General features: G+C 47.7%; 9 protein-coding genes and 1 non-coding gene across 10 annotated transcripts; 5 read left to right on the top strand and 5 right to left on the bottom strand.

The window, feature by feature from the left end:
* Positions 1-565: 565 nt before the first annotated feature.
* On the bottom strand, positions 566-2,073 carry POJ06DRAFT_260416 (uncharacterized protein). The gene is made up of 6 exons (XM_056188484.1): positions 2,036-2,073; positions 1,865-1,983; positions 1,648-1,794; positions 1,442-1,553; positions 1,159-1,373; positions 566-1,084 (listed from the first exon to the last, which is right to left on the bottom strand). Exons 2-6 carry the CDS (start codon positions 1,891-1,893, stop codon positions 703-705), a joined length of 885 nt encoding a protein of 294 aa, XP_056041347.1. The 5' UTR covers positions 1,894-1,983; positions 2,036-2,073; the 3' UTR covers positions 566-702.
* A 122-nt stretch (positions 2,074-2,195) lies between these two features.
* Positions 2,196-3,185, top strand: POJ06DRAFT_24768 (yippee zinc-binding/DNA-binding /Mis18, centromere assembly-domain-containing protein). The gene is made up of 4 exons (XM_056186927.1): positions 2,196-2,459; positions 2,517-2,673; positions 2,729-2,870; positions 2,919-3,185. Exons 1-4 carry the CDS (start codon positions 2,273-2,275, stop codon positions 3,063-3,065), a joined length of 633 nt encoding a protein of 210 aa, XP_056041346.1. The 5' UTR covers positions 2,196-2,272; the 3' UTR covers positions 3,066-3,185.
* A 119-nt stretch (positions 3,186-3,304) lies between these two features.
* On the bottom strand, positions 3,305-5,497 carry POJ06DRAFT_270710 (uncharacterized protein; the record flags this gene model as incomplete). The annotated part of the gene is made up of 3 exons (XM_056189456.1): positions 3,305-4,975; positions 5,027-5,092; positions 5,174-5,497. 3 exons carry the CDS (start codon positions 5,495-5,497, stop codon positions 3,305-3,307), a joined length of 2,061 nt encoding a protein of 686 aa, XP_056041345.1.
* A 299-nt stretch (positions 5,498-5,796) lies between these two features.
* POJ06DRAFT_201685 (uncharacterized protein) lies at positions 5,797-6,519 on the top strand (the record flags this gene model as incomplete). The annotated part of the gene is made up of 1 exon (XM_056185246.1): positions 5,797-6,519. One exon carries the CDS (start codon positions 5,797-5,799, stop codon positions 6,517-6,519), a length of 723 nt encoding a protein of 240 aa, XP_056041344.1.
* Positions 6,520-7,897: 1,378 nt separating this feature from the next.
* On the bottom strand, positions 7,898-9,993 carry POJ06DRAFT_303358 (uncharacterized protein; the record flags this gene model as incomplete). The annotated part of the gene is made up of 3 exons (XM_056190800.1): positions 9,726-9,993; positions 9,536-9,670; positions 7,898-9,475 (listed from the first exon to the last, which is right to left on the bottom strand). The coding sequence occupies exons 1-3, from the start codon at positions 9,867-9,869 to the stop codon at positions 7,898-7,900; spliced, it is 1,857 nt and encodes a 618-aa protein (XP_056041343.1). The 5' UTR covers positions 9,870-9,993.
* A 185-nt stretch (positions 9,994-10,178) lies between these two features.
* Positions 10,179-10,250, top strand: POJ06DRAFT_t74. Its single transcript has one exon. It is a non-coding gene; the product is annotated as a tRNA-Glu (tRNA).
* Positions 10,251-10,943: 693 nt separating this feature from the next.
* Positions 10,944-12,577, top strand: POJ06DRAFT_24750 (uncharacterized protein). The gene is made up of 2 exons (XM_056186906.1): positions 10,944-11,173; positions 11,257-12,577. The coding sequence occupies exons 1-2, from the start codon at positions 11,149-11,151 to the stop codon at positions 12,336-12,338; spliced, it is 1,107 nt and encodes a 368-aa protein (XP_056041342.1). The 5' UTR covers positions 10,944-11,148; the 3' UTR covers positions 12,339-12,577.
* A 974-nt stretch (positions 12,578-13,551) lies between these two features.
* Positions 13,552-15,027, bottom strand: POJ06DRAFT_24732 (uncharacterized protein). Its single transcript, XM_056186891.1, has 2 exons — positions 14,301-15,027; positions 13,552-14,233 (listed from the first exon to the last, which is right to left on the bottom strand). Exons 1-2 carry the CDS (start codon positions 14,858-14,860, stop codon positions 13,879-13,881), a joined length of 915 nt encoding a protein of 304 aa, XP_056041341.1. The 5' UTR covers positions 14,861-15,027; the 3' UTR covers positions 13,552-13,878.
* Positions 15,028-16,364: 1,337 nt separating this feature from the next.
* On the top strand, positions 16,365-17,721 carry POJ06DRAFT_24711 (mitochondrial carrier domain-containing protein). Its single transcript, XM_056186872.1, has one exon. The coding sequence runs from the start codon at positions 16,485-16,487 to the stop codon at positions 17,562-17,564; it is 1,080 nt and encodes a 359-aa protein (XP_056041340.1). The 5' UTR covers positions 16,365-16,484; the 3' UTR covers positions 17,565-17,721.
* Positions 17,722-18,701, bottom strand: POJ06DRAFT_24710 (uncharacterized protein). The gene is made up of 2 exons (XM_056186870.1): positions 18,132-18,701; positions 17,722-18,064 (listed from the first exon to the last, which is right to left on the bottom strand). Exons 1-2 carry the CDS (start codon positions 18,568-18,570, stop codon positions 17,880-17,882), a joined length of 624 nt encoding a protein of 207 aa, XP_056041339.1. The 5' UTR covers positions 18,571-18,701; the 3' UTR covers positions 17,722-17,879.
* Positions 18,702-18,951: the final 250 nt, after the last annotated feature.

Here is an 18,951-nt window from a genome sequence, read left to right as displayed (position 1 = left end):
CCACACTGTCAGCAGGGATGGGTACGTAAGACCAAGGCGGAGTGCGTAGCCCGTCACTTATCTCCTCCATTGATTGATCCGTTGCCTTGCTGGTCGAGTCTTCAACGGCCACATCAGAGCTCTGTCTATCCTGATTCTCTGATGTCTGTGCCCTCAAGACAGGTAATTCCGTCTCCGGCGTTGATATCGTAGGATTAACGGTGTGTTCTTGCGGGCTGAAGACGCTCGCGTCCAGCTTCTTCTTGGACATTTTGCGCCTTGAGAAAGTGCGGGTGAAGAATCTGCGGAGAGTACTAGGCTGACGGTCGAAATCCGTGTCGTCTGACTTCGGGGGAACGTCCATTCTATATTAACCTCATTCAGCGATTTTGAATGCCGTGGTTGTGTATATGCAAGTTGTTTAGTTACTGGTACGTGCGCTGATACGGAGTAGTGTTTACATCCTCAAGAGCTGGCCCACCCTGAAACTTCCCACTCGGCGCGAGCCCAACTAGTTCTTGCAAACGCTACGCCTGTTCTCAAATGGCGGGCTAGCACGTTATCATACCATTTGCGACAATTAAAAATAATGTAAAATATAATTTTGGCAATGAGTGCGTGTATTCTGAATAGTGAATACTAATAATTTACAAGCTCCCGACAAGGGCAACAAGTGCAATTGCATTCAATAACACCCTCCTCCCATTCTTGGCTATGTAATGTCTAATCTGTATCCATCTTATCTGCTTTCCCATCTGCTTTCCCATCGGGTTTCTCCTCGTCCTTCTTTGCGGCGTCACCACTTCCTTCAGCGACTGGCTCCTCTGGTATGGCTTCTGTAGCCTTTGCCTTCTCGGCGGCATCTCGTTCCTTCTTTTCTCTCTCCTGACGTGTACGCTCTTCCTCCAGGGACATCCGTAAAGCCAGAGCAAGCTCAGGATCAAGATTCGGGTCCACCCCAAACTCGAAGGAATCACTTCCTGCAACGGCACCTCCAGCGCTTGTCCCACTGATTTGTGGTAAGCCGTCCTCGTCTGCCAAAATCTGCGACGAAATAATAACATCCGACAGCAACTGCGGACCGGCCGGAATATTAAGCAGATGACTAAATACAATTAGCATAACCCAATTCAACTACCTGCAAAATAAACATGTTAACAAGCAACACTAATCACTCACCTGTTGTCACCAGACTTTACGTTAGAAATAAATTTCTCTAACTTGTCGACGTTTTCCGCATCTTCCCCAAAATTAATGAAATCAACCGCGATGTTATTCTTCTTCATCTTTTTCGCGAGCTTGACCAACTCCTTTTCGTCATCGAGTACAGGGCTGCCTACGAAAACTATCACCCGCTGGCGCTGGGCCTTGTTCTGTCGATGCTTAAGTGCGAGCTAGGGTCGAAGAGATGCAATGTTAGCATTCTACAGATAAATCTGAAGTGGGATAAAGAGGGACTTACCGCTGCAACCTGTATCGCTGTGGTGGGATGTGCTGTACCGTCAACCTTTGTCTGCACCATCGACGCTAAGATCTTTCCAAAGTCTGTTGTAAGAGTAACCAACACTTCAGGTCTAGATTGCACAGTTGTTAGCGATCTCGGATCAATCAGCACTCCCACGCAAGTTGTTAACGCCTGAGTAATTTCACAGCCAAATAATCACATACGCTCTTCCAGCCATAGTCATTAATCCGACAGCACTCTCTGGATTCGAATTTGTCTTTGCCGAGAAAATTAGATTCACAGCGTCTGACTGCGCCTCATACCGTGAAGGAGTATAGTCTCCATTGCGCATGAACTCGGAGTTGTCAATCCTGTTTGATTAAAGCTCAGTATTAAGTTTCCGCTATTCATGTAGTACCTCATAGAATGTAATAGACGTACACTATCATAGTCGCTTCTAGAACGCCCATCTTTCCGTAGTTCCTGGTGCTTATTTATAATTGTTGTCCTGTGGCCAAACAAATCGGAATATGATCCAACGAGAGATCAGCGAGGTAGAACTCCTCAGACTGTTAAATACACTGAAGACTAGTACAAATTTATAATTGATACCGTTGATGACGTTGCGGGTATAGGAAGCGGAGTTGGACGATTCAAGGCGAATGTTAGTACTCGAATGATATGTCTGCTGGGTTAGGCATTATCACGTGGGAGATTTACCCTGCCTCAGTGATCAGACGCGTCGCGTCTTTAGATTCGCCCCAGTCCATGATAGCGAGGCCAAAAACCAACTTAGCGACAAGTTTCGATTCAGATTTATGCCTAATTGGCCTACTTTCATGAGCTCATATGTCGCGAGCTGGCGATAGCGACGGTTATCGTAATAAATATAATAACGGCAATGAGGTTTCGGAAGGTGCTGTAGCTGTTAACCCAAGTGCGATCGTCTTTCAATGTCTTTCTTGTCTTCAGATAGTAGCCGATAGTACGACATGGGTGCGTGCAACACCAGAGTTAAGAACGTTTACATTACAATGTGAGTGCTGCATGTGACGTTGGACTGGGATCAAGCCGCTGATAAATATGAGCGTAGCTGCACCCGCAGATACCATAATGATATCAGAGCAATTGTCGACTTCACACGAAGGGCATGATTTAGGAAGCACCTATGCCTCATTTTCATGCTCTAATTGCACGCATGTGTTGGGGAAGATATATCGTACGACACCGCGGTATCTGGATGACTTGCGGTACGTCTGCTGAAGTATGGCCCTTCAGGCACTCAATTCTAACATTGCACATCAGAGATTACTTCACTTTCGACGCCTCTGCACTGAAAAACTACCAAATTGGATCTGACGAACCAGCGAATGGGCCACCACCTGCGGACACTGATTTTGCGATTTTGAAGCCAGAACCAGATGCCGTTGCACAACGGCTAGCTATAGTACGCCCATTTCTCATCTGTTTGCGTGCCCCCACTAACTATTCGCAGATGGAAACAGTAATTATGGCAATGCATGATGAAGTCGAACAACTAAAGTCCGAAGTCGCGTCCCTTCGAAACACCGCCGCTGTAGACTATGATAGCGATGCCAGACGACGACCAGGGGTCGGACGAGGGAGTAGAAAGAAAACTTAGTTGTATCAAGTTCATTCTGATGACTAGGATATAATAATGTTTTGTACGATTACAGACGGCAGCAGATGTGCTGAGATATAACTTACTGTATGATAGAATGCAACAAAATTACATACATGCCGACATTGTTCCCTGTCATGATGACCTTTTTAAAGAACCCCAAACTCCATCTCCATGAAGAGCACGCAAAATATTGTACAAGATCCAAAATACAACAATAGATTTCTGTCCACAATTCACTAGGATTCATGATCAGTCGGCTCCTTAATGGCAATAAAGCTAACACCAGCTCTAGCCACTTTAGTAGCTTCGATCAACTGCTGATTTTCCGTATCCGTCCATTTGACTGAGACTTCGTCCCATTTCTTGGTCTTGAACTCTTCTGTGAACTGGGTGCGCATGGCGTTCAACCTAGACATTTCGCGAGGGTCGCCGGATCCTGACATGACAATCATAGCTGTCGCCGGTGGCAAGCCTTCCCAAATCTGTTTCAGCCTCTTATTGAGGTTGATAAGACAACTCTGCAAGTCGCCATCGGTAGGACTTGCCTTCCCGTCTGCCACATCAGTGTCTTCGGCACTGCCGTTTGTGTCCTCGGAATTGTCGCCTGACTTTCCAGCTACGGCTTTCTCACGTCTCTCTTTCTTTTGACCATAATATGCGACCCATCCTCGGTTAAACTCTACCTCTCGCAGCCTAGCCCATACAAGGTCATGTTGTCCAATTGAGTTCACTACACCACTCACGACCTCATCATCATTTCTACAACTAACAATAGTCCGAGCATCGGTTCCATGCCACTGTGCGGGATTTCCATAGTCAACGACCGCACCACGTCCGTTCCGACTACTTGTCTCCGCACCTCCCGAAGTATTCGCCGCAGAGCGCGCCAGTCGTCGCAGGAGTGGCTCGGTGGTGGGAATAAACGTTCCGAACTCCATGCCCTTTTCAATTTTCAACTTGACGAGGTCAATGCATGTCCGCGCGTCCTCCGCCGAGTCATGGCCATTCTTCAACTGCTGGATTTCTTTCTTGAGAAACTTTTGTGCAAGCCACTTTAACGATGGTTTGGATGGCAGACCGCGGGAGTGATGGTATATTACTGATGTATCGATGACAGTTGGATGACGAAGCTTCAGCGCCTTGAAATCATTCTCAAGAGAGTGACCGATCAAAACGTCGTCCGAGCAAATAATTGACGTTAACTTTTTTTGAACGTCCGAGAGTGTAGTTGAAACGTTGTCGAGCATTTTAGCAGTAATTCCAGAGTACTGCGTAAGATAATCCGTAATAGGATTGTCAGGTAAAACCAACTCGTCCATAACGACTTCCCTATTCCAATTAACAATTGTAACCCTCGCCAGGGCCGATCCATGTGTGGTTAAGCACATTTCGCAGTCGAGGCCATATACTCTATAAATATTCTGCACCATGATTGTCCCCTTCTTCTCATGTGTCTGGTCTGCGGTTCGCGGTGCAGTCTCAACCCAGCCCTCTTCTAACTCCTCTCTGTCGTCATCGTCAGCAACAACTGTAGCTGAGTGAATTGGGTAATCCCCATCCAACAATTCTTCCGCAGACATAAGGAAATTCTTCAAAGGAACATTATCCGAGCAGTAAACGCTGTTCTTTTTAGCGGCACCGTTCTTTTGCAGGAAATTCTTGTCGGCCTTTGTTAGCGGCGAGTTCATAAACGCAGTCATGGGTGAGAACAACTTCGTGCGATCACCCGGAGCCCGTGTAGGCCACAAATGTTCAAAATGATCTCTAATGAACGACAATTCTTGTGGCATTTTAGACACTATTGCAGATGTGGAAACTGGTTGAATTGCGTCCAGGTTGACGCCGAAGAGGTCTGGAGTTAACCCTGGCACAAGAATGGTTGCGATGTGCGATATCCCGAGTTTGTTCTAAAATCGTTAATAATTTCGTTAGAAAAGTATTAAAAAATACAAACTCACGTAAATGCTCAACCACTTAGGGGCAACTCCATCGGCAAGTATCCACAACACCAAATCTCGTAAATCCTAAAACAAGGTAAAGTTAACAACTACCATCTTTTACTACTAATCTCTCAAAAAGACGGAAAAAAGACAGGAAACACTTACAGCAACATTAATCTTGTCCTTAATTGCCGACGGTTCCACGTCGAACGAAGGGAACAACCTTGACCGTCGTTTCTCCTTACGCTTCCTCTTCTTGATCGCAGCCTTGGGAATCTCAAACTCGCCATCAGCATCTTCCATATCACCTGCGTTACTCCGGGTCCCAGTATCTAGTGCGCCAAAATGGTGTAATCCAGTCTTTGCTTTCTTGAATCGGGCATCTTCATCGTAGTCGGCTTGCTGAATAGTTGCCAAAGGTGGTTGTTTAACCATACTGTCCTCTTCAACGATGCGCTCGCCAGTGGCCAACACAGCCGACACCTCCATTCGCCAACAATTTACCTCTCGGGATTATAGAATCCTCAAATAAATATCCGAAGGCTTACTTCCAACTGCCGAACGATAGCTATTCGCTTAGACTAGCGAGGTTTGTGAACATCATCGTACAAAATTTTCTAAGGGCAGGCCCGCAACCTCCTAGAATACCCTAACCCAGACTCTGAGTTTGAAGCTTCCTGACCGATTCACATTCTGCGCGATGCCATCTAGATTGCATATTAATATTGGGGTTGATTTACCCAAGGCAGTCAGGTCTTCGTGTTTGTACTCGACAGGACAGTCTAATTATGTATGCCGATCCATACGATGACCTCGCTAGGGAGGTAGATGGTCAGCTCGCGCATCTACGCCCACAGTCGCAATCTTACATACTCTCACTTACATCTCCTTCCCCATCGGCCGGACCTACCCCCGCGACGCCAACGCTCGAGAATTTGACTTCTACTCTCGAAGAACTCGAGCTCACGATTCAAGATTTACGGGACTCTGTCAGCGCGGTTGAAGCATCACCTGAGCAGTTCGGGTTATCCCTACATCAGGTCTCCGAACGGCGGGCATTTGTGGACGCGAAAGAGCATGAAATAGGGCGGATTCGAGCACAAATAACGGATGCGTCGAAAAGCGGGTATAATCGTCCTGAATTTACCAGCGTTCAGATTGACGATGGTGGTCATGATCGAGGTGGCATGAGGTCTGACTATGAGCTGGAAATGGAACGTGAACATCAAGTGCTGTTGATCCGTGATCAGGATGAGCAGTTGGATAATGTGCTCAACACTGTGAATAATTTAAGAGAACAGGCTCAGGTTATGGGAAGTGAGTTACAGGAACACGTTGAGCTGTTAGAAGACTTGGATGACCGAGTTGAGCGAACGCAGAGTAAGCTCGAATTAGGCATGAAGAGGGTTAGATGGATATTGAAGAAGAACGAAGAGAAGGCTTCAAATTGGTGCATAGGAATACTAACAGTAGTGTTATTTTTTCTGCTTTTGGTTGTGCTATTTGCCTGATCTTGCGGTTTTATGTGTCGTCTTGCATTAGTGAACGGCGTTTGGGAATATGGGTGATAAGTTGTCATATAAGTGTTTGTGATATTCTTAATGCATATTTAGCTGTTTCGATCAACTTCCCGTCCGCAATCCCGATCCGTGAGGTCATATCTCGTTAAGCACCGAATCGCAGTGCGCCCATCGGCCCCCAACTCCTTCACTCCCGGATATATTTTCGCTCAAGCTCATCGCGGAATATATTGTAATATTGGGTGTCTCGCTCAGCATTATAGAGGTAAAGACAGTCGATAAATTGGGAATGCGGTATAGGGATCAAGTTATGCAGTGAACTATACGAACTACCGAGCAAGCAGCAGAAGTATCTGCAGTGTCGTCAAATTATCATCAATCCTAAACTTCAAGGTCATGTTCAGCTTAAGCTACAGTACAGTTTCTCTTCGTGCATATGTCATATTAGTGTTCCGAACCGACTAGGCGCCTAGGCTGAGGCGAGCCCCAGCAAGGCAGAATCGTTCCATCATAGTTTGTCATAGCGAAAGTATAGTTCTTCGGACTAGACTTCAGTGAGCTAACAGATAATGATGAATTAAAGATTAACGGTGTGCGATATATGGAGATTTTGTATGACGAAGTACGGACTCTCTAGCTAAAGGGGATTACGATTCCAATGGCAGTCGTCAAAGATATTTAGTCTTTCATACAGCTCAATCCGTTGCATTCCGGTCAGAAGTTGCACTCGAATTAGCAACAGAATCGTTCGTCACCGTGACGTAGTACTACTGCGGCAATTCAAGCAGTAGTGACTTCACAATCATCATCCTTTCTTCGCCTCGTTGCGCAACCAAGGAATTGCACAATGCTATCAACTGTCATGCATATAAGTCATCGTTGCGTTGCGTCGAGGTGAGGATAGAAAATGACATATTCACCTTCATCAATAATCGTAGTTGCCCATTCGAAGGTTATCTGGAACGGATTGGAATCGTTCTAAGCTCGTTATCCTGTTATATGCTTTGATTATTCTTGACATATTGTGTGTTATATAAGCTTGCAGCCCAACATGTAGGTCAAACGGAATCCATCAACCATTGCCAAGCGCAAAAGAGGGAACATTACAGGAAATATATATGTTCATAACGATCTTGACGAGCTTGTAATCCACGAATGTTAGGCTACGATTGACCAATAATATAAAGCAAATGAATCCATTAATCTACTCCGCGACAACACTCAAGAATCATGTAAATATACAGATATACATCATACCAAGAACCAAAGAGTCAAGTATTTGCCCATCTACAGCGACAACGAAGAAAACTATCAAAAGGGCTTAGTCATATATACAGTAGTGCTACACGATTATCAAAAGTCATTAATTTTAGAACAAGGCAAAAGCGACAGCGATAGCGGCGCCGATGACAATAGTCGCTGTAACACCGATGTTACGCGAGGACGAGTCATATACCGGGTATGTGTTGTTATAAGTGTAGTTGCCAGTGAGATTACCATAGCCAGAGTTGTTTCTGTAGTAGCCATAATCAGAAGAATTGTAAGCATAACCATAATAACCTGAGGAGTTCGAACGGTAGGGATATGGGCTGCTGGAATTAAAATATGGGACCGCGGTATCCTCTTCCGTAGAATTGCCGCTCACGTCCATAGGAGCCACGGTGGCAGAGACAGTGCGAGCAGTGGTCAAGGTTACATCAGCGGGAGTATATCCCTGAAAATGCGGGTAGGTGACGGTTATAGTATGGTCTGTATCCTCCATGACAGTATGCGCAGGAACAAAAACCGGAACAGATGTAATTGAAGGCGAGGCCGCTGCATCAAACGCCGCCGCAGGGATAGGAGGTCCGGCGACAGGAGTAGCAGCCGATGACAGTGCTGCAGGATCCGGGAAGGCGGCAGCTGTTGTGCGCTCGGCCAGAGGAACAGCGGTGGTCATAGGAGGAAAAGCAGTCGCAAAGTACGGGATGTATATTCCCGTCTCCTCCGAAGCAGCAAAACCGTAAGTAGTGTCCTCTGAAACGTCATGAATGCCCGTAGGATCTTCGGCGGAGGCTTCAAGCGCATCTACTGCGGCAGCAGGCTCTTCAGCGGCATCAGGCACTTCAGCGGCAGGCTCTTCGGTGACATCAGACATTTCAGCAGGCACCTCAGCTGAATCAGGAATCTCGACGGCAGCAGGCTCTTCAGCGGCATCCGGCAATTCACCGGTAGGCCCCTCGGCGGCATCAGACATTTCAGCATGCTCCTCAGCTGAATCAGGAATTTGGACGGCGGCAGGCGCTTCTGCGGCGTCAGGCTCTTCTGCGGCACCGGACTCTTCTGCGGCACCAGGCTGTTCTGCATCATCAGGCTCTTCTGCGGCACCAGGCTGTTCTGCATCATCAGGCTGTTCTGCATCATCAGGCTCATCAACCGCAGCTGGCACTTGAGCGACATCGGGCTCTTCAACCGCAGCCGGCTCTTCAGCAGCATCAGGCTCTTCAGCAGGACCGCGCTCTTCAGCTGCAGCAGGCTCTTCGACTGGAACAGGCTTTTCGGCAGGCCCTTCAGAGAGAGTAGCAGCAGGCTCTTCAGTAACAGGTTCCTCAGCAGCAACGGGCTCGACCGTAGCATCAGGCTCCTCAACTTCTTCAAACTTGTCAGGCTCTTCAGCAGCGGATTCTGCTGCAATGGGAGCAGCATCTTCATCTGGTGCTGATCCATCCGAGGGAGGTCTCTCGGCGGCAGGGTCCTCTACAACAGGATAGTCATCGTTACCAAAATCAGCCGGGGCGGAATCCTCTGTCGCAGAATCCTCGATGACCAGTGAACCGTCATCGTCGAAATCAACTACAACTGCCCCACCATCCTCCTCTAGGAAGTCCGGCTCACGATCGTTCTGAGCACCTACGGCAAGCCTGGAACAGACTTCGTTGATGGTAGTAGCGACCTCGAGGAGGAGTTGCTGAGCAATATTAGCATATATCATTCCAGACTGGAGGATAAACAAACGAGAGAAACACACCGATTGCGGGCAAATGCCGTAGCAGGACAACTCAAGCTGAATTAATGCCCCACACTGGCAATCAACGTCCTTTGGATTACAAGCAAAGAAAGACTTTTGGATTCCATCCACACAGGCGGCGACGCCGGCGATATGCTGCGCACAGTTAGAGAAAGTAATGGGCATCGAAATGGCAGGGAAGTAGACGAACGCAGGGAAGTTGGTCGGGATCAAACAAGGCACGAAGTCTGCTGGATGCTGAAGCTGTTGTTGCAACAGAGTCATATTCAGAAATAGCCAGAACAGGCGCAGACGCAAGGGCCAGGGTGGCCAAGACAGAGGAAAACAGACGCATGCTGTGCAGATAATATGTACGCGCAACTTGATACCGTAATAGGAACAGCTGCAGAAACAGTAAAGAAGCAACAGCAGAGAAAATACAGGCGTTGGGTGCAACGGAAATCGAGAAAATAGCAAAGAGGGAGGACGCGAAGAACTGCGACGGATCCAAAGTGGGACGGTCTGATACTGGAGCGCTGCCCGGTCAAATTGAGAACGCGTAAACAAACACGTCAACGTGTGCCCACGAATATTTTCTTACAAAATCAGAGGGGTTTGTACCACTGTGGTAATGGGGCAAACTTCCAATTAGTATTGGAGTCAATCCGAAATAGTGTAATGGCTAGCACGGTCCGCTCTCACCGGGCAAATCGGGGTTCAATTCCCCGTTTCGGAGTTTTTTTTTACTTTATTGTGCATTCATTGCTTTGGCTGTAGAAATGCGACCGTGAGATGCAAAATACCACGAAGCTAAGGAAACGTGGCTGAAATGAATGCCGGTATCACTTAGATGAATAATATCAGATGCAAAGGCTGGGCAATCCGAAGAGCCGCACAACGTCTGAAACCCACGCCCGAAAGAGGTTCCTGACCGAATAATAAGATAAGCACGCTCAGGAAATATGATATATCGAAATGCTAAATATCCGTGACGAAAGTAGTGCTAAGCCACTATGTCCCTGTGTACCCAGTACCCTTGTGGTGTAGCGTAGCCTGCCACGACTTGAGTTTGCTGTAACTGAGGCGTCTGTATGATTGCTTGGTTCAAGGCGAGAGGTTGGCTCGTTTATTGAAGTATTTGTTGCCCACGACCAGCCGCCTCTGCCCTAAGATGACAGTCAGGACTGCAGACAAAGCGAACGAAATACTATTACTTCATCTTTTACGAATTTGTCAGCTAGTAGAGCCGTCGGTCGCTGAGACCGCACACTAGCAGGTTCGCAAGCGTAAGTTACCCGGCGCAACCGTAACTAATTTTTGAAGTTGCATAACCGTGCTAGATACGGTTCAGGTTTTTTTTAGCAGCCGCAGCTAACCTTTCGTTACATCATACTTGCTGGGGCGCAGCTCCAGCCGTCCGCACCTTTCGGTATGTACACGATACATCATCCTGCCTATGCTCCAACGCTGCTAGTTCCCAGCCCAACAGCCTTTGACGCTCTAACATGTTCTGCCTCTCCTAACATGCACTAACGTCAAGTTTACTCAGCTGCTCACTCGTCCTCTTCCAATTGTCGCTCATCTAGCCATTTACTGTTATTAAGATCAGTGCCTAGCGTTGGCATCTTCCCGCCATGGCTGCTTTCACTAACCACTCATGTGAGTTTCTCTAGTCTTCATTCTTGTTTATATCTCTATATATATATATCTATGATGTACAATGCTAATCTAACCCGATGCAGCCTCGTCCACAGTCCTTCCAACGTTTACGTCGAGCTCTTTGTCCTCCATTCTCACATCCTCAGCATTCTCCTCAGCATTCTCCTCTAGTGTGTCCAGCACTAGGTCCAGTACCTCGTCATTCATTCAATCCACAATATCGCCATCCGATACCAGTTTCGAAATTACTACATCAATCTTCACGTCCCAAGACCAAGTTGTTACTGTCACTATTACACAGACGTCCGACTTGGGCACAATCACTACCTCCGACAACACAGCGTCATCGACGTCCAGCTCCACAAGTTCAAGTTCTACACCCACTATTGCCGGCTCACAGTCTAATTCGTCCTCGTCAACGTTGTCAACTGGTGGAAAGATAGGCATAGGAATTGGTGTACCCCTCGGTGTTGTCGCCCTCGCGAGTTTATTGCTACTATTATTCCTGCACCGCAAACGAAAAGCGCGTGCTCGCGCTGCTCGTCTACAGGAAGTACAAGACTATGGATTCAATCCCAACGACCCTTCAGGTCCATATCAAGGCAGTGGCGCTAATGGTGGAAACGCCAATGGGGGCTATGGCATGTCACAAGTCGATGGAGCTGGCGCGGGTGCCCTGGCCACTGGTTACAGAGGATGGGGCCCAGATTCACCGAATCCCAGTGGCGGCGGTAGTAATAATCAGTCGTCGAGTGTCGCTACACGGTCGCCGACTGCTCCCAGTGCAGCCGGATTTTCGCCCTTGACGAGACCACCCCAGCATGCGCCTACTGGTTCTGACACTTCTGCATTCGATTTACCACCGCCTATACCGCCTATGGCGCCGCGACGGTCGCAGGCGAGAAATAGTCAACAGTTCATGGGACCAGCAGCTGCTCATGCGAGAAGCAGTTCGTTCCCATTACTGCACCCGTCCCAAACGAGTGGCAGTGCAGCAAGCTCGGCGACCAGTGGTGCATCGGGCACGAATGGAAACGGCAATGCCAACGGCAACGGAGAAAATCCCGGCCGATACAGCCCGCCGCCCGTGCTGCGCAATGTTGCAGCTAGAAGGTCGACGAAAGTCGAAAACGGACAAAACACCGGCATAGCTGCCAATTTTTGATCGTCTCTTCGTGTTACTAATTGTCTAGTTTTTCTCTTCATGGCGCATTAATGGTGTACGATCCATCAGTTTTGGCTAGTTTATCGGGTTGCTGTATGTGTCTGTGCTTTCCGCCATAATCTAATGATGTATATTGATTCGACTGCTATATCGGTCTTGCGGGTCATTGACATGTGGTTATTATTGCATTGGGTATACTTGTTGTAATTAGGCATATACTTTGGCATTTTTGTACAACAGACTGAGAGCATTGTGTGTATTTGATTAGACCGATGCTTGCTTACTTCGTAATTTTTGCTGTCACTCTCAGCCACGTCGGTGCAGTTCTGGAGTCTGGACTCGCCTAGCCGAGAACGAGATGTGTTGAGGCGCCGCAAGTCGTGTGGCGTTCTAACATTAACCGCCGTGAGTGGCGGTGCGCTCGCTTCGAACGCGACTGTCAGGACTCGGCGTGAATGAGATTTAATTTAATCTCGTGATGGCGATCTTACAAACGGTCGGAGTCTTGGAAGGGGCTAGAGGTGGATACGATTTGCGATTAATGGTTATTCGTATTCGTAAAGTCCAATACGATTACCATACGAGTCCATGTAAAATTTTACGATTAACTATACGAGCGCTGAGGTTGGTTACTCGCAAAAACTCGTATAGTCAGGCAGGCGACTTTCATTAGCTGCTCGAAATGCACACATAGAGGACAGACAAATAAATAGAAATAAATAGCACAAAATTACCATTCAGCTCCTCTTGAATAGTGATCTGCGAGTAAAGTAAGCTTTCTCATGGTTCCAGACTCCATCGAATGCCGTCTTAACCCAAGCAAATCTCTTCCGTCAAAATAATCTTTCAACAGCCACTTCAGAGAAGGGAATTGCAGTTAATCCCGTAGGGGATGACTGATGAGGTAATCTGGCTGATAGAATCCTCGTGTCCCACAATGCTCGACTGGGGCTTGTCATGCACGATATTCTCCATCGGCTCATCTCCTTCGTAACCATCATTCAACAATAAATAATCAACCGCTTGCTTTCGGCGGGGTCGCGTCGGAGGATCCATATTTTCTAACTTGTCTAGCGAGCGGCAAAGGATACGCGTTGTCAGGGTAAATTTTTTCACGCCATACCTAAATAGGACTATGATTACTATACGGTTACTTTACGATTAGGTTCTCATTTTTGCGATTAACTTTACGAATGTACCGTAATCGTATCCACGTCTAGAAGGGGCTAAATTAGATACGGTGACCTCCAATTTCTCGTGACAGCCAATTCTGCCGTAGGAGTAGGTTTGACCCGGGAGATGGCGTCAGCTCTGACCTATCGAGCACACCAACGGTGAATGATTGCGCTGTCAGCAAACAAGCAATGATCTATTCAAAGTTTAATAATATACAGTCAAAATGTCGTCTTCATATTACATGATTCAAACTTCAAAGAAGTACCAAGCAATAAGTAACGTACTATCGGGCATCCTGAAGTATCAAAATCGATCTTTCTCTGATGTCAAACCGCAATTGTCATTTGCAAATCGCGATCATGCACTAACAGCTCACACCCCTGAAAATCAGGCTACATGTACCTAATACCTCCTCTTCGCTACAATGTCCACACTTCGCAATTCTATTCAATTTTAGTTCGCCAATTTTATCTGCGACAGTAATCTCGCAATTAGGACTTTTGTTGTACACATATCTTAGCAGTGAACACACAAGGTTCGCTGCCGCTAAGTTCTTGCATTTCACTTTGACGAGGTACACTGCCTTTTTGTTGTTGTCCTTCTCAGGTGACGGTGCGACTCTTCCCAGAGGCGTAGCTGTTCTGGCGACATAATACACAGTGATGACTTCTTTCATCATATAATCAGGAATCCTACTGCTCACGCTTTCTGGCGCTTCCCTAGATAATCAACATGATCAGCATCACCATTATATTTCGTCAGACGCCCCGCAGATATTCTACATACGGACAGTTCTTCACAATAACAGTTACGACATTCTGACATCCGTCAACATCAATCGCCGCCAACGCCATCCCCATAGCCGCACCATACCGTCTCAATCTCGCGACTTCGAGGCTCAGTCTGCACACTAACTTCTTGTACGTCTCTGTTTCGTGTCGGAGGGTCGATAGTGTTGTGGCGCAAGCTGAGCAAGACTGCGTCGACTCTGCGATTTTGAAGCTATGTGAATCTTCTGAACTGTTGCTTGACTGCAGAGGGTTGGTGGGCCCACGGGGAGCATTGTGCGGTGGTGAAGGATGACATGGAGAGTTACTTGTGGAGGGAATGTCTATCTCCATCACGGCATCGGTCTCGGAAGAGATGTCGCGGTTATTATAGTTAACCATCGCTGTACCGGAATTGATGTCCACAAGTTTAGCATCTTCACCATTCGTCGTCTTTGCGGCTGGTTCCCATACTGCTGGAACGTTGATCGTCAATGCTGCAGCAGAATTCGACGTCGTATTCACACTGTCGCGTGCTGTCAATTTCAACTGTGTCCTATTTTTCCTAGGCATTCTCATCTTAACAGTAAAACCGATAATAGAAACAATGAAATGAAATGAAGTGAATGAAATATAAACAAGTCAGCGCGGTAGGTCGACTGAGGGGCAAATATAGAGAGGCGATATATCTGACCGTGGATCCTGCGCTAGGCTCGTGCAACTGCACAACTTCAACGATGAAATGACACCAATGTGAGGAATGTAACAACCGTACCGGCAGGCTGGCCTCTGTTCAACAAGAGAATAGAATTTTAGATTAAGTCGATAGTATTTACGAATTAGCAGTGCTACTGTATAAAGACATATATGTGGTCAAGTTCATGCTCATGGCGCATGCAATATATCATCACAGATCATAGGAATTCAATGGACAGCATAGATATTGAATAGTTCTCCGTAGCAATTGGTGTTCTCGGTACATAACCAAAATTCCAGCACACTCTGATGGGGTAATGTCGGCACTCTCTTCCGAAAGGCAACGTTCTACGTGACTCGGACTTTGTCGACGTATCAATGTACTGGCCATACCATACCCGCAATTGCAATATCCTGGATAAATGAATATAAAACTCAGAACTACCTTGATTCAAAATAGAATCCAACGCGGCATTAGATACGCCTGTCTCGTCTGGCGGCATGGCGGACTTATTAGGTGTACGCAGGCGTGAGCTGTGAGGTAATAGTTCAATGCAGTAACAGCAATCCAAGCATAATTGTAAGCTAGATAATCCTCATCGTGTCCGATGGACATAAGATGAATCAATTTAAGGATGCTCGCACCAAAGCAAATCTGTCTCCGCGGTCACAGTCGCGATTTCATGTATTGTGTGACCTTCCGAGGTTTGGTTAACTAAATAGTCAATTAATCAGAGCTCGTGGCTAATTGACTTATATGCGAATTTGGTGTATGTTTGCAATAACGACATTAGCGCGTATTTTATTCTGTGATACATATGAATTGTTGTGAAGTTCCCACAGCAAATGCGACTATTCATTCCGAAAACGCCAGAATACCCATTGGGTGACCTACAGACCCAATGCATCGGTTATCTCACTCGGGATAGATCTAAAATGGACTCAAACACTGACACAGAGGTCAGAGGAGTGGCTCCGAATCGTAAGATCAGCACCCAGTAGCGTGTTCCCCAAAAATCCCCTAGCCAACTCAACACACCGGGCCATCACGGGTTCAAGGGCCGGCTAACTGTTGGCGTCGAAACCCTTGGGTCCGGTGATCCGTGAGCCCGTTATCCGAAAGAGTGGCGCCCAATTTAAACTGTACACGCGAAGTTGGCACGCCAACGTGAGGCTTATGTCCCATGACAACTAATTTCTGCGACGGTTGTGCGAGGAGCCTTTGGATGCGTCGGCGTTGGAAAGTGGATTCGCACAAATCCGACATTGCGTCCCCGGATTTTGACAGTAGAGACTATAGTTCGGCATCATTAGTTCCTTGCAAAGTCGACAGTTGTGGAACACATTGATAATTGTTGCTGGGAGCTCTTTTGGGAGCGACCAGACTCGGGCATACGGCGCATCTGGGGACCACGGCGGTCTCATGAGTCTATGCGACTGTCACTAGTAGCAGCAATTGAGCAACATTCCACGAATCACATACGAGCTGCCGACGTATTCGCATACAATGGCGACGAGTTCACGTCCGGAAGAGCAATTGGGTTCGAACGTGCAATCGTCACGGCCGAGTCTAAGCACATCGTTTGTGATAACATCTGACGGTTCCGAACGCGAGCTGCCGTCGACATGGCAGCGCGAATATAATACCGCTGTCTCTGCAGGATTGTCGTCGCTTGTCTCGACGTTTGTGGGGTTTCCGTTTGACAGCATCAAGACGCGCATGCAAGCATACAAGTTCAGGTCCGTACTGGACTGCGTAATGGTTACCAAGAAAACCGAGGGCATTAGAGGATTTTTCAGAGGTGTTGGGGCGCCGATGATATCAGTTACAATTGTTCGAACGCTTAGCTTTTCGATATACGCGCAATGCAGGGCGACATATACCGACGCCTTTAATCGGCTCCTTGGGGAAGGATATATCGTCGATCCGACAGGTCCGGTGCTTTTAACGCCGGAGCAGAAGGCCACCCCAGGACCGAATTTAATACGCGCTTTGCCGATGTACTTCATGTCTGGATTTACAGCTGGAGGGTTTATTGCCCTGTTTTCATGTCCGTTTGAATTTACAAAGCTATCGACACAGATCGAGCTCCTTATGGCGCGAGCCACACACGCCCCGCTCCCAGACTCGGATCCCGCAGCGCCAAGATACTCGCCAAAAGGAACACTCGAGTCATTCAAGGATATCATACACAAACGGGGAATCTTGGGCCTGTACTCCGGGTTCCGATATCACTTTGCACGCGACGCACTCGGCACGTCGCTTTATTTCACAGTCTACGAATCGTCGAAGCAGCTCTTCAGCATGTACAACCCGAATGGGGGTCCACCAGGACCACTCGTCATCGCGATCTCTGGAGGTCTGTGTGGGGTTTTCTCGTGGGCGGTGCTGTTCCCTCTCGACACTATGAAGTCCATTGTTCAACGTGACATATTGACCCGGCCGCCCGGCACGCCGATTAAAAAGCGCCCTTTCCAGTTGTTTAATCCGCGGATGTACCGTGGACTGGGGGTGTCGATTGCGCGTACGGGGCTTGTTAATATGACATTCTTTTCGATATATGAGCAGTTGTATAAACACCTATGAGACGGCGCATCGGTTGATCATAGTTCATGAAGCCAGTACTAGTCTGGCCTGTCCCGCAGTCCGCTATCGAATTGTTCCTCCATATAGACATCTCACGGTTTTGCATTTTCATCTTATGTACGGTTGTTGTGCGATGCATTGTGTCATATAGACGTGCTTGTTTTTTGTTTTCATGAGGTGATTCAGATGGTATGGTGATGCATAAATAACACAAATGATCCATCCAATGCATCAGAAATGCGTGCCACAATTCTTACAGATTTCTCTTCCAGCAATAATGATTGTACAGTCATAAAAAAAAGTTCCCGTCATTCCCTACACCGCTGCTATTTCCCGCCGTGGACTCGATGCCTGATTGGACATCAGCAATTTCCGCAATTCGCCCAAGGTCATTCGCCGAAGATGCCGCGGAACCCGGTGTATCCGCATTTCTAGCCTGGCACGCAGTGCATTTGCTGCTGCTGTGTATTTCTCTCGTAATACTTCCCGTCTTTTAGCCACTATATTTGGAAATATTAGCATTGTATCCGTAGATCAAACTAAGCCGATCACGATAATAGCCCATACATTCCAATTGGAGCCGAAGAATTTGCTCTTCTTTGATCGTACTAGCTGATTTCAGCGCATTCGTAGCGGTGGGATCCTCTGAACTTAGTTGTTCGCGCTCACCCCGCGGGCAGCCTAGGGACGGCCGCAAAGCAGGAGAACGTCGAAGCCGGGGCGATCGTCTCACCGCCGGCTGTGGAGAGAGGAAAGGTGCAACAGGACCAGTGCCTTTATTATCATCTACCACTGCAGGCGAGTGCGAGTCAGCCAACGCAGACGTTCGTTTAGGCGATTCGTCTGGCAAGAATAGCCCGTTTTCTGGCAGCGTTTCATGCGGTGCGCCTGCATCGACGGCGACAGATGCGTCTTCTAGTTGTGACGATGTGTTGGACTGCTGTACGTGCGACTGGGAGCTGACCTTGTTTTTAGTCGCGCGTTGGCGCCGTCGTAGTGGTGGCATGGTAACACACTTTTGTTGGTTGGTTGCCGAATAGTGGACAGTGCCAGACTCGCACGTCGTGAACTTGAGTTTGTGCGGCGTTCTCGCGTTTATGTAACGGAGCGTTGCCGGGACAACAACATGAAACGAGCCGCACATGGCTTGTGGCGCTCGCTATACACCGCCACCCGCTCGTGCCCCAGACACACCTTTGGATTGGCCGAGGGGCAACCACCCAGCATGTGGCTTGGATCGACACGATTCCCTTGGAACAGACAGCAAAGTACGAGAACGGGTGAAACTCAACGCACTTTATTCGTGTCATGCTGGCTGCTGGCGCCAGCCCAAGCGAGCTGCCCTCCCAGAAACTAACAAGCCTCTTCAAAGAATTTGTTTCCGCAG

This window comes from Lipomyces tetrasporus, assembly GCF_029532465.1.
Source record: "Lipomyces tetrasporus strain NRRL Y-64009 chromosome Unknown POJ06scaffold_10, whole genome shotgun sequence".
In the NCBI taxonomy this organism is placed as follows: Eukaryota; Fungi; Ascomycota; class Lipomycetes; order Lipomycetales; family Lipomycetaceae; genus Lipomyces; species Lipomyces tetrasporus.
The sequence above is the reverse complement of the archived record's forward strand: the minus strand, read 5'-3'. Positions and strand labels throughout refer to the sequence as shown.

What these genes read in the sequence shown, in the direction of transcription:
- POJ06DRAFT_260416 (XM_056188484.1), bottom strand. Translation starts at nt 1,893, where the DNA reads ATGGGCGTTCTAGAAGCGACTATGATAGT. An exon ending in ATGACTATGGCTGGAAGAGC is followed by an intron (nt 1,554 to 1,647) that starts GTATGTGATTAT and finishes TGTGCAATCTAG; the next exon opens with ACCTGAAGTGTTGGTTACTC. An exon ending in CAGCGATACAGGTTGCAGCG is followed by an intron (nt 1,374 to 1,441) that starts GTAAGTCCCTCT and finishes CTTCGACCCTAG; the next exon opens with CTCGCACTTAAGCATCGACA.
- POJ06DRAFT_24711 (XM_056186872.1), top strand. Translation starts at nt 16,485, where the DNA reads ATGGCGACGAGTTCACGTCCGGAAGAGCAATTGGGTTCGAACGTGCAA.
- POJ06DRAFT_24710 (XM_056186870.1), bottom strand. Translation starts at nt 18,570, where the DNA reads ATGCCACCACTACGACGGCGCCAACGCGCGACTAAAAACAAGGTCAGC. An exon ending in TCTTCGGCTCCAATTGGAAT is followed by an intron (nt 18,065 to 18,131) that starts GTATGGGCTATT and finishes TTCCAAATATAG; the next exon opens with TGGCTAAAAGACGGGAAGTA.
- POJ06DRAFT_24750 (XM_056186906.1), top strand. Translation starts at nt 11,149, where the DNA reads ATGGCTGCTTTCACTAACCACTCAT. An exon ending in TGCTTTCACTAACCACTCAT is followed by an intron (nt 11,174 to 11,256) that starts GTGAGTTTCTCT and finishes AACCCGATGCAG; the next exon opens with CCTCGTCCACAGTCCTTCCA.
- POJ06DRAFT_24768 (XM_056186927.1), top strand. Translation starts at nt 2,273, where the DNA reads ATGTCGCGAGCTGGCGATAGCGACGGTTATCGTAATAAATATAATAAC. An exon ending in AAGAACGTTTACATTACAAT is followed by an intron (nt 2,460 to 2,516) that starts GTGAGTGCTGCA and finishes ATATGAGCGTAG; the next exon opens with CTGCACCCGCAGATACCATA. An exon ending in CGGTATCTGGATGACTTGCG is followed by an intron (nt 2,674 to 2,728) that starts GTACGTCTGCTG and finishes ATTGCACATCAG; the next exon opens with AGATTACTTCACTTTCGACG.
- POJ06DRAFT_24732 (XM_056186891.1), bottom strand. Translation starts at nt 14,860, where the DNA reads ATGAGAATGCCTAGGAAAAATAGGACACAGTTGAAATTGACAGCACGC. An exon ending in GTTATTGTGAAGAACTGTCC is followed by an intron (nt 14,234 to 14,300) that starts GTATGTAGAATA and finishes TTGATTATCTAG; the next exon opens with GGAAGCGCCAGAAAGCGTGA.